Genomic DNA, 12,523 nt, shown 5'->3' on the forward strand with positions numbered 1-12,523 from the left:
ACGCAAAGCATTTGTTTGTATCAACGGTACGCAATCTCGTCACTTTTCCATCACTTCAGGCGTGCCTCAAGGCAGTGTCCTAGGACCTTTAATTTTTGTGTTGTTCGTGAATGATCTATGCTATCGGCTGAAATCTGAGAAAGTTTTGTTTGCTGACGACCTTAAGTTGTACAGGACTATTTCGTCGCTCGTTGATTGCTGCGCGCTTCAGACCGATGCTAACGAGATTCAGCTGTGGTGTTTAGAAAACGGGATGGAACTGAACACCAAAAAATGCAAGTGCATCACATTCACCCGGCGTTCCTCAAGCATTCAATTTGAGTACGCAATTGGCCCGGATATTTTGGAACGTGTTGAATCTATTCGAGATCTAGGAGTCACCATCGACTCTAAACTGCAGTTCAACGATCACATTAGCATCACGACTGCGAAAGGATTTGCTGCTCTAGGATTCGTTCGTCGCTGCACCCATAAATTCCGAGATATTTATGCGATGAAAACGCTTTACTGTTCGCTCGTTCGAAGCGTTTTGGAATACGCTGTTTGCGTGTGGTCTCCCCATCACACTACGCAGATCATCCGAATGGAGAGAGTCCAACGCTGCTTCATTCGGTACGCGTTACGTCAACTGCCCTGGTCCAATCCTGCAGACCTTCCTGACTATGGTAGTCGCTGCGCCCTGATAGCATTAGAGACGCTCTCTTCTAGACGCAAGAATTTGCAAAGATTGTTTATATTTGATCTGTTAGTAGGCAACATTAACTGTCCGTCTTTGTTAGAAAATGTGTCTTTGTATGCTCCTTCCCGACTTTTACGTGACCGTGACCTTCTGTTTGTTAGATTTTATAGGACATGCTACGGCATCAATAATCCATTAGACAAATGTATTCGTGCTTTTAATAGTGTTTGTGCTCTGTTCGATTTTCATATTTCAAAGTTTGTCTTTAAAAATAGGATTAGGAACTTAGATTAATATGCAGTCTGGGGAATTTGTATTACAATTCAAGACGGTGATAAATAAATAAATAAAATCCAAAAATATTCCTAAACTGATTTTTGTTTTATTTTCTAAAGAGATTTGCAAAGAAAGTTATAAAATAAAATTTCCCGCTGGAAAAACCTGGAAACCCCAGGGAATTTTGTTTTATTTTGCTACTTTTCCTGGTTTTCAATAAATGGCACTGTCACAAATTATTATGGGGACTTACTAAACAGTTTAAATTGCAGCCAAGTTTGCCTTGGTTCAATCGGAACAATAGGGGGACTCACTAAATAGCGTAAACCGCTGATTAAAGACTGTTTCAGAAATTATAAATACACTAACGATTGACTGCCATTTGAATTTGAGCCCGCTATCCAAAAAAGTTTCTTCTAGCTCTAATGGTAAACATGCTAACAAAGCAAATATGTAATACCAATTTTGTTGATGTTTCTTGTGAAAGTTAAAAATAGGGCTCTGTAAACTAGATGATTAAAATTTAAAGTGGTCAAACAATGTAGCATAGTAGAAAAGAAAAAAATCTCACAAATAAAGTATTTCTTTTCCAAACAAAATAAAAGTTGCTGTATCGATAAGAAAAGATATTTCTCGATTGGTTAGAGTAATTTTAACTGGAATATTTGATCAAGTACCATCATTACGGGCCTTCACAATGCAAATATTTTTGTTTCAAATTTCTCAACAACACCTGTTGCAAAAAACGTTAAGCAAACGAATGCCTTAATTACTGCTTACTGCATTCGTTTTTACCATGACAAGCTTTGCCATCTGAAGGATCGAATGAACTGAAAAAAATAATTTGTTTAACTTAAATGCGTTCAGGAAAGCTAAGAAACTGTATGATAGTTCTTATGTTCAGTAGAAAACCTTTAAAAAAAAACATGATCTCAGAAAAAATGTCGTGGAAATGCGATTTTCGACTTTTCTCAGATTTTGATCAAGGCATTCCGTAGACAACTTGTTGAGAAAGCGAATGTGATAAAAATTTAGATAATTCTTGGTATGTAGTTATAAATAATGTTGAAATCTTTAAAAAAAAAACACTTTTGTGCAAATGGAAATTTGGAGAATGAAGTTAATTGTTAGAGAACTCGACTGTTCTTCAAAATATCAATATAATTGAATGGAAATACAAAAATATGGAGTACAGTATGCTATATTCTGAAAGAAGTTGGGAAAAATCATCAGAACAGTTCATTTTACTTAATAAACAAAGTGTATTTATAATTTCTGAAACAGTCTATAGATCGGCAAAATAGTTGATTGAAGATCACTCGGCTTTGCGAATCTCCAACAAAAGAATGGAAAAATGCTGATATTCCTTTTATTTGTATTAAGTGTGTACACGATATTTTAAGCTCGAAAATTAAATGCACGGCAGGACTACTGCAATATCTCCGAATAGTTCCTGTCGGAAACATATCGTAAGACCATGGATATCAAAGGTGCAACGAAGTTCACCAAAGGGGTCGGATAGTTTTGCCGCTGCTGCCGCAACCTCGCAAGTCTCGAACACGTTTATTATACTCCGGTTTCATCGCCATATATGACCCCACCGGTCCCAATGGGTTTAGAAGGGTGTGTAGATAGTGTAATAAGCGGGCCCCACACGAGCATCAATACTTTATCAATATTGATACTTTTTGTTGGAATTTTCGTCAAACTCGTGGTTTTCCCAATGTATTTATGGAAAATCTTTCGATTAAGCTCAAGGTTTGATGGAAATTTCGTCAAAAAGTAGCGATATTGATGAAGTATTGATGCTCGGGTGGGGTCCCTTATAGAGAGAAACTGTAACGACATCAATATATTGATGGGTCGAAGAAACACATCAATATATTGATGCCGTGTGAAGGCGACATCAATATATTGATGCAAATATTGAGGGAAATCAGAAAAGTTTGATTTCGCGTTTCAATATTTCCCCTCATTTCCCTTCTCAGCTCGATTGCGGCAGCCGAGAGCAGCCGAAGCGAGGTATGTTTTGTGCAGTCACCGGCATTTGTTTCGATAGACATCATAAAAAAATCGACTTTTGTGTGGAGCGACTCAGTGTGGGTGACCCGGGTCGGTCTTGGTGAAAATGTTGTCGATAATTATTGACAAGAAAAATATTGTCAATACTACTCACCGTCCCCTTCGTTGTGTTTGGTTTGTGCTGTTCCATGTCTGTGTTTGAGTTCTCCGAGTCGGAAATTTGATTTGTGTTCTGCCCTTTGTTTCGTGATTTGTGCCCTCTCTTCGATGAACCCTTTCCGCTTCCTCTCGCATTCTCTTTGACCGCCGACCCTGCGTCTCCATCTCGATCGACAATACTCACGTGCTTTCCGTTAGCCGTTTGCTCCGGCTGTTCGCTCATCTGCTCACCATCGGTCTCGGGATTTAACCACTGGCCTTGACTATCGCAGTGGCGTTGTGTGTAACCTGGCCCGCTTCAGGCTGCTTGGATGTTTCTGCAGTCTGCACCAGACGGTTGCAATAGTTGGTCTGCGACACCAACACTATCATTCACAGCTTCGGTGCTACAAACTGATGTAGGTGTTGCAGCACTTTCATTGGTAGTCAGCACTTTTTGTGCCGCCGACTTTACCCAACGATTACCGTTCGCTACGATACCGCTATATGACGGTTGACCTCAGGATATATAGAAGTAAACGGGTATGAAGATAGTATGGTAGTGCGCGTGGCCGACGGATGGTGAATTTTCCCGTTTTTCGATGAACTTTCTGAGTTTCTTATTCTTCTTCTGTTCTTTCGGTTCACGATTGAAATTTATTATGGAAACTTTTTGCACCATAAAACAGAAAATTTCTTCAAATGTGCAAATAAAGCAGAAAATCGTAAGGCAATCACTAGCACGCATCCCTCTGATCCGATCTGGTTGCAAATACCGATGATTTTTGCTACTTTTCTGTGATGTTTCAAGATTTTAAGAAACCTCATCAGCAGCTGATTGGGTTTGCCATAATAAATTTCGGCTCAACTTCGGGTCTCGTCGGGTAAACTTTTTTCGTTGCTAACAAAAAATTTCTCACGCATACCTGAACGTTCGGGTACAATTCCCCACCGGATTGACCTGTACTTCCCAGTCGCTCGTTTACTGACCTTTTTTGCGGGCACTCAGCTTTTAAGTGGTCCGCACTACCACACTGGAAGCACCTGTTCACCATTCCTTCATAGAAAGCGCGTGCTTTGATGTTCCGAACATTGATCCCTTATAGATCAATGCCGGAACCTCCATTTTGTCCTTCAATTCCAGGTAGACACCTCGCACAGATGTACAGATCGGGTAGCCTGTTTCTTCGCCATACTTCTCTCTGACCATTCGGATAACCTTTCCGTACTTCCCAAAGACGGACGCAATCTCACGATCCTCGACTTCAGGAGGGAGGTTAAACAGTCTCCTATAACGCATAATGTCATTTGCCGGAGAAATTTTCAGTGTTGCACTTTGATACTTGCTGTACACAAATTCCATTGTATCTGGGAGATTTCGCAGCGTGTTTCTCATGTCTTCCTCAGTCTTGAACTTGATTATGACCGAGACGTCATTTTTGTCCTTGTACATGGACAACAACTTCTCACTTCTTAGACCCATTCTTGTTTTCATGTAACCAAAGATTTCCGCATCACTAGGCTCTGGGCTGCCTCTTTCGAAGCGCAGCCGTACAGAATTTGCCCTCAGTTCAACATCCGCCATGTTCACGTTGTTCGATTTAACTTAATCACTTTGTATCTTTAACAAAATCCGAATATTCAGCCGAGCTGGAAAAACGTGCTCGCTGGAAACGTGATCGACACTCTCGTAACTCGCTGTCGTATTTTCTCAAGTAAATCAAACAAATATCATTTAAATATTAACACGAATCAAGTATTTTAGTCACTGTTTCTTTTCAAGATTTTTTCTCACTTTTTTTCCAATCCAAACCACACCATTCAGAAAACAAACCGTTCGCGTCCAAAATCGTTACAAGACTGCCGCAGGCAAGCGACCGGTCCGACCACCAAGCTCATGCTCCAGCCTTCTTCTCTCTTTCTCCCGTTCGCTTCATTCACCCCAAGCGTCATTCAGTAGTAGAAGAATTCTGCATCCTCTAACCCAGCCGCTCCGCATCTTCGTGCTTGCCCTCTACCGCTCGGCGGAGCACACGCCTGAACGACGGTGAAAATGTAGGTTGCACCGAAGAAAATACACAATCAATTATTATATATATATTTTATTCAATGTGGAAAATAATGAAATTTAATTTTATTTAATTTACTCTATAATACTACACTCGCGTTCTCTATATTTGCGTCCGTTCGGTACCGAGTCAACACACAAACTGATGTGTAGGCGACATCAATATATTGATGCAAATATTGAGGGAAATCAGAAAAGTTTGATTTCGTGCTTCAATATTTCCCCTCATTTCCGCTCTCAGTTCGATCACGGTAGCCGAGAGCAGCCAACCAAAGCAAAGCATGTTTTGTGTGTCTCACCAGCATTTGTTTCGATCGGCATCATAAAAAATCGATTTTTATGCGGAGCCACTCAATGTGGGTGACCCCACTCGGACTCGGTAAAAATATTGCAGAAAAGTATTGACAATAAAAATATTGTTAATACTTCTGTCGTCTGGGGCCCGCACACGGCCCATGCAGAAGGCGAGATGATCTTCAAGTTGAAGAAAGATGTGTCGGCGTCGGTGGTGTTGTGGTAAGCGTGATTGCCTCTCACCCCAGTCGGTCGGGGTTCAATCCCCGTCGACGCCGATGGGATTTTCTGAGACATAAAATCCGTGATCACGCCTTCCCTCGGATAGGAAGTAAAGCTGTAGATCCCGGCCCATGTGTTGATTCTCAAATAAAGACAAATCAATCAATCAACCATGTGTTGATGAGTTCGATACGTAGGGTCCCAGGTGTGGTGGCTGTCTCCCTGGGCGTCGGAATTTAAGGCTTAGCTCCTAGACCCAGCCGTCGTAAAACACAACTGACGGCGAACGGTGCTAGTTAGCCAGCAAAAAGAAAAAAAGAAGAAACATCCATCCGTTAAGAGTTTTAATTACCGGAAAATAGTCGCGAAGCCCCTGGGAAGCGAGGCAAACGTCAGAGCACTCTCACAGGAGGCGGTGGTCGAGTGCAAGGATCTAGATGAGGTCACTCACGATGGAGGAGTGTAGGGGCAGTATAATCGGATGTTAGACATATAACCGACATGCTGGTAGGACGAACGCCGCTTGTTTTTGGAGGGGACTTCAACGCTTGGGCTGTGGAGTGGGGAATCAGTGTACACTGTACAGCTTGCTGTTGAACGTAACGGCGTGCAACGAAGGATCGGTGAGCACATTCCGCATGAACGGCTGGGAATCCATCATAGATGTGACGTTCTGCACTCCATCGTTGGAGGATAACATGAACATGGAGAATGAGCGAGGAGTACACACATAGTGACCATCAGATGATCGACTACAGCATCGGTTGTCGAATTTTCTCTACATCAAACGATCGGGGGACCTATGAACGGAAATGGAAAATGAACAAATTTGATAAGGACTCTCTGTCGAGGTACCTATCAAAGGAAGGAAGGTAGACAGCGACGCTTCCATTTTGTATGTTTGTTGTGTCTATTATAGCAGACGCCAACCCTTGGAAGATTCAGAAGCTCTTGTTACTGCTAGAACGAGGTAAGCCGCCAGGAGACCCAGAATCCTATCGACCGATATGCCTGCTGGATACTCTTGGCAAACTCCTGGCAAAGATCATCCTGAACAGGCCCGGTGAAATGCCAGGGAACTGTCTAATAGATAATAGTGATTCTTCATGGAATCCTTCTTGAAATTTCTTAAACGATTTCATAAGAAATTAAAATATCTAAGTATCTATCTATCTATATAAATAAAAATGGAATGGTGTTTGTATGTCACGAATAGGCTCGGGAACAAGCCAACGGATCTACACCATTCTTTCAGTGTTTCATTCATACAGGGCTCCGACGTGTTCGTACGAAAAATAAATCGGAAAATCGACCGGGAATGCACCGAAAACAAGAAAGTTTGAAATTCCATTTGGTAGGGCAATTTTCTACAGAGCTGGATGATAAAAACATAGTAGGCAAGCAGAGCTACGTTTGCTGGGACAGCTAGTTTGAATTAAAGTTTTTGAAAATGTAAATGAAAAACAAAAAAAAACTTTGATTTCTTTCTTAATTTGGAATTTAAATTCTTTGACTCATCATAAATAAATTTTAATGAGTAAGTACCGGCAAAAATAAATATGAATATGAGATCTAGGTCTCCAAAGAAATTTCTCTTATGATGGATTTTTAGAAGCCGGGCACACTGCGGGACTACAATAAAAACAATCCCAGGCATCCTCTGTCATACTCAGAAAGATTTTAAATTCTAGAACTGACAGATGATTGCATTTCCCAGTTTTTCTGTTACCCTTTTATTTGAGACGCCCCAACGTTAGTCTTGCAGCATCTGAACAATCAACTGGCAGCCCTGTATGCACCAATCAACACGATTTAAACGTTAATTTTAAACTTTTCGAAGCTCGAAAGCACCTCGTTGAAAACGGTAATCATCCCTGGCAAGAACAGCGAAAGGGTTTTCCGTTCGTTGTTGTCGGAAAACTCTCCGGAAAACTCCACGATTTTTATGTTTTCCACGTGCCCGCATCAGCAGTCGCTGGGCTGAAGCCAGTTCATTTCGCATCACAACCACCGGGCAACTAGATTTATTGTCCTCCATGTTGTTTCTCGTTGCAAGTTGACCAGTTGTAAAAAAACACGGAAAATAATCGCAACAAGAAAACACGCACCAAGGAGGATGTGATTCGCCTGGCGGAAAACTTTTCCCCTTTCGGAAAACCGATAAATTTTCCCAGTTGTTGTAAATGCACGTTTCTCGAAATAAGAGGCAGTTAATTAAAAAGTCGTTGTTTGGCCATTTCGACGCGAGCGTTGACGCTCACTTATCGGGTACCTATCGGTAGGTACCGCTCGCTCCATTACCGGATGAGAAAAGTTTTTCCTTCGGTCTTATCGTAGATTTTCGCCGGCTTCTCAGACGGAAAACAAAAAATGTTCAATTTTTACAAGTGTCTTTCTTGTTTTTCTCCATTCTTTATTCCAGCAGATGATGACGATGGACGTCACCAAGCCGGAACCGCCGTCCGGTGGTGGTGGTGGAGGCAGTGTTGCCAGCGGAAATGGTTCGCAGCAGTCTGGGCCCGTAACCGGTGGCGGTCAGAATGGAATTGGGAACGGCAATGGCCCGCATAGTCACAATCACAACCAGCAGCTGTGTGCCGGCTGCGGGAAACACATTCAGGATCGGTTTTTGCTGCGGGCACTGGATCTGCTGTGGCACGAGGATTGTTTGAAATGTGGTTGCTGCGATTGTCGCCTCGGGGAGGTTGGATCCACACTGTACACCAAGGGCAATCTGATGCTGTGCAAGCGGGATTATCTGAGGTAGGTTGCGTGCGAGGGAGACCACAGGCTGTTCGATGTGCTTAATGATGAGTTAATTGAAGCTTGAAAAATTCCAGGCTGTTTGGCAACACGGGCTTCTGCGCCGCTTGCAACAAAGTGATACCGGCCTTCGAGATGGTGATGCGGGCCCGGAACAATGTGTATCATCTGGAGTGCTTCGCCTGTCAGCAGTGCAATCATCGGTAAGTCCTTGGGCGTCTTCCGGTGTGACGGCAGGGGTTCTCAAACTTTTCTTTTCTTCGATGCGAAACCGCAAAACAGTCAAACCCCTTGCTCAGATATCTAACGAACAGAACGGATTTAATGAATTAAACTTTAAATAACAATTTCTAAAGTACAGAACTTAAAAAAACATTTGACTCAATCAGGGACTATGAAATAGTATGAGTTTTATGTCTGATAGTCTGTGATTCTACTGTAAGCTTTAATTTTGTTAAATATTCATATCATTCAGATCTGCCCCATGCAGTCATAGAGGACAATCAATCTTATGTGCCTAAACAGCTCAATTTGAACTAATCCCACCATTCACAATTCGTCCCCAAAAGATTCAATTTCACAACTATTCATTAATCACAGAGAAATCTCACACCCACTCTGAACTTACGCCAGAAACCCAAAAACCACTCGAATAAAAAGGGGAAATCAATTTTCCACAGTTTTTGACAGATCCCGTCACACAATCGTAGTAGCCACTGACTGCCTGTGCTATTGTCATCCAAAACATTCGCCATTCAAATATCATCTCAGAGCCTCCTTCGTCCTCCGTTCCAGCCAGGGAAGGGACCGGAAAATGATAAATTGTTAATGTTATTACAAACTTCTTCGGATGCCGGCCACCCCTGCCTCATCTTACCCCCTCCAAGAGGCAATCAAAAACAAACAAAAGGTCAGTTTCCATTCCATCCCTACTCTTCAAACCCCTGGCCGTAAGTCACAGAATTACGTATTCATCAAAAATCGTTCCCCGACGACGTGGCCAGGTATGGGTAACGACCGGCAAAATGGTTTTCTGATTTCCCTCCAGAGCTATTTGGGCGATCCGGCGCGCCGGCATACTGGAAGGTTCCAGGAATTTCAAATGTCATTTTGCATGCGAAACTGTCTCACACGGACCGGAAGCCTTTTGTTTTTGGCGTGTTCGAGACACCAGGAAAACAACAGAAAAAAAACTGTATCTCCGGTACACGACGTAAATAAATGATGGACTACTCTGTGGCAGTGGTTTCCAAATAGGCTCAGACGAAAAATCTAATACCTTGTTGAATGCAGGTGATGATTATTCAACATATTTATCATATAAATACATGAACAACATACATGCTCGCTTACGTTGCATTCCTATTGAAAATAATAACAAATTTCTCATAAATTAAATTTTTGAGTTTTTTTTATTGCGAATATTTTGTATAGTTTTTCTTTCGTTGCGCAATTTGCGCGCCGGGCAGTTACGCGCAGCTCCACTCCAGTGGCGCGCAGCCAATCAGGAGCAAGAAAACAGACGACGTCGTTGCGCGCCAAAGCTACTCGCAGCACGTTTCCATTGTCTGCGACCAAAACAAACATCGACGCTCGCCCACCGGCTGATTGTTGTTGTTGATAACTTGCGTGGAAAGGTAAGTTAACTCATTATGGTCCCTTTCGAGATTGTTTGAATGAAACGAAAATAAAACAATATTTTCTGGAATTGTTGCTGATTCGATTGCTTGTGCCATTATTTGTTGCATTCAGTCTTGTACTGATCGCGCGCGGTTGATACCGGTTGGCAGGGCCGGATCTAAGGGGGGGGCCGGGGGGGCCCGGGCCCCGGGCCCCCACATTTTAAGGGCCCCCACAAAAACCTTTTTTGGTTGCTAACACTAGCTTTATTTTTCATATTACTCAAGTACTGTACTGAAAATAAGGAAAAACATTTTTGGTCATCTCTCCGAGGGGCCTCCACATCCCCTCGGGCCCTGGGCCCCCACAATCCTTAATCCGGGCCTGCCGGTTGGGTATGTTTTAAGTAATGCAAATATGGATACTGCCCATGGTATGAGATTCACCCTTGCGCACAACTGACTGACAGATCGGTATAAGGGTGAATCTAAAATTTTTCTTGCTAAGCGCAATACTAGCTGTCCCGGCAAACTTCGTACTGCCTGTCTACTGTGTTTTTAACATACAGATCCAAAGGGAAGTTCCTCGCAAATTAATGTGTATGGAAAGAGGCCAGTGATGGGAGAAGTCTCACACTATGCTGAGAACCTTCCCCGGCCCCAACAACACCCATATGCGAAATTTCACGCCAATCGGTTCAGTAGTTTCCGAATGCATAAGGGTCAAACAGACAGACAAGCAGACAAACAGACATGTCCGCAATAAAGAGACGCTGATCTTCGCCAGGAGATGAAAAGCGGGCCCCAGACGACAGAAGTATTGACAATATTTTTCTTGCCAATATTTAATTCTCGACAATATTTTCACCGAGTCCGTCCCGGGTCACCCGCACCGATTCGCTCCACATAAAAGTCATTTTTTTATGCCGGCCGAAACAAATGCCGGTGACACGCACAAAACATACTTCGCTTCAGCTGCCAGCTGCTCTCGGCTACTGCGATCGAACCGAGAGGGAAAGTATTGAAACGAGAAATCAAACTTTACTGATTTTCCTCAATATTAGCATCAATATATTGATATCGTCTTCACATGGCGTCAATATATTTATGAGTTTCTTCAAGCCATCTATATATTAATGTCGTCTGGGGCCCGCTAAAAGACAGGAGGCTCTAAACGGTAGAGAGACACTCTGCGCAAGAGAATAGCTGCCGCAGAGGGAGAACAGGTCGGTGTTGGTAACAGAGAGACCCAGTGGCAGACTGTACAACGAAGGCGAAGCCGACGAACGCAGGCGCAAGACCGTAACCTATTAAGAGAAGTGTCAAGAAGAAGGGTGAAGCGATTGTGGTGAAGACCAGTGAGGAAAGCTACCTTGAGGTTCTACGTACCATCACAGAGAACAAACATCCAGGCTAGAACAAATTTCATTCGGAAAGTTGTGTAAGGATTTGAATCTTTGCTTGAGTAAGGTTGCAAACCAATACACGATGACAACACTAACGCCACCAAACACCATATTGCCACAGTCAGTGGTGAATTGAAACATTTCAAGTGGTGAAATAAATTAGTATGGGAAATTAACCGATTGCAGCGCCACGCTATTGCCACTTGTGTTGACGATTTCAAATGGCCATTAAATTCCTTACACAGCTTCGGAACTGGACTTGGATGTATGTTCTCTGTGGTACCATTAGAACGGCTCCGGAGCTTAAGGACTTACAAAAGGACGTACAAAAAGTCAGGCGTACACGGTCCGGAGAAATGACCATCGAGCTGAAAAAGGACTCGCAGAACAAGAGCTCTTTGTATTAGGAGCTTACGGTTAAGGTCGTGGGAGACACTGCGCAGGCCCGAGCTGTTCCCAACTAACATTGATAGCTGAATAACAGCTGCAGTTGCTGAATAACGAAAGATTTTGTTTTAGATTTTATAGAGGCATTTTAAAATTTTCCCCTGTGTTGTAGGGATAGGATTTTTTCAAAACACCATCGTTCTTCTTCTTCTTCATGCAACATCAAATCACCAATAGCGCCGCAAAAGGAAGATGGACCCATGCATCGGCTCATTCCGAACGTTTCATTATGGGTGGACAGACGGAGAACACGGAGAAGTCAACTTCTATCTGAAACATTTCCTGTCAGGCCATGGTTGCTTCAGGAAATACCTGCACCAATTCGGCCACACAGAGTCCCCACTTTCCCTACTGACCGCGAACGGAGTAGGCTTGATCCACCGTTGGGGACTAGACCGAGTAGATCACGAAAAAGCACCGGAGTTTGGTCAATGTTAACCGGAAGACGAGCTCAACCGGAATCGCAGAACCGACCTCGGCACCTGCCCGGGAAGAGACGGTTTCGGAAGACCCACTGCCGGGGAACTCTTCATCGGTGTAGGATAGGTTCACCGCCAGGAACTATCCGAGTTCCGTATTACCCCGCTTA

The 12,523-nt window shown here is 43.1% G+C and overlaps 1 protein-coding gene across 4 annotated transcripts in view; it reads left to right on the top strand.

The window, feature by feature from the left end:
- The window catches only part of LOC109401927 (LIM domain transcription factor LMO4.1), a 69,750-nt gene that overhangs the window by 45,301 nt on the left and 11,926 nt on the right, over positions 1–12,523 (top strand). Inside the window, exons 1-3 of one of the 4 annotated variants that reach the window (XM_062844684.1) lie at positions 7,487–7,977; positions 8,125–8,462; positions 8,525–8,665. In XM_062844684.1, the coding sequence (XP_062700668.1) occupies positions 8,125–8,462; positions 8,525–8,665 (479 nt within the window). In that variant the 5' untranslated portion in view covers positions 7,487–7,977. Of the gene's footprint in view, positions 1–7,486; positions 7,978–8,121; positions 8,463–8,524; positions 8,666–12,523 lie in introns of those variants that run through there. The other 3 variants (XM_062844685.1, XM_062844683.1, XM_062844686.1) reach the window with 3 other exon arrangements.

The sequence above is a fragment of the Aedes albopictus genome, chromosome 1 (genome assembly GCF_035046485.1).
Source record: "Aedes albopictus strain Foshan chromosome 1, AalbF5, whole genome shotgun sequence".
NCBI classification, from domain to species: domain Eukaryota; kingdom Metazoa; phylum Arthropoda; class Insecta; order Diptera; family Culicidae; genus Aedes; species Aedes albopictus.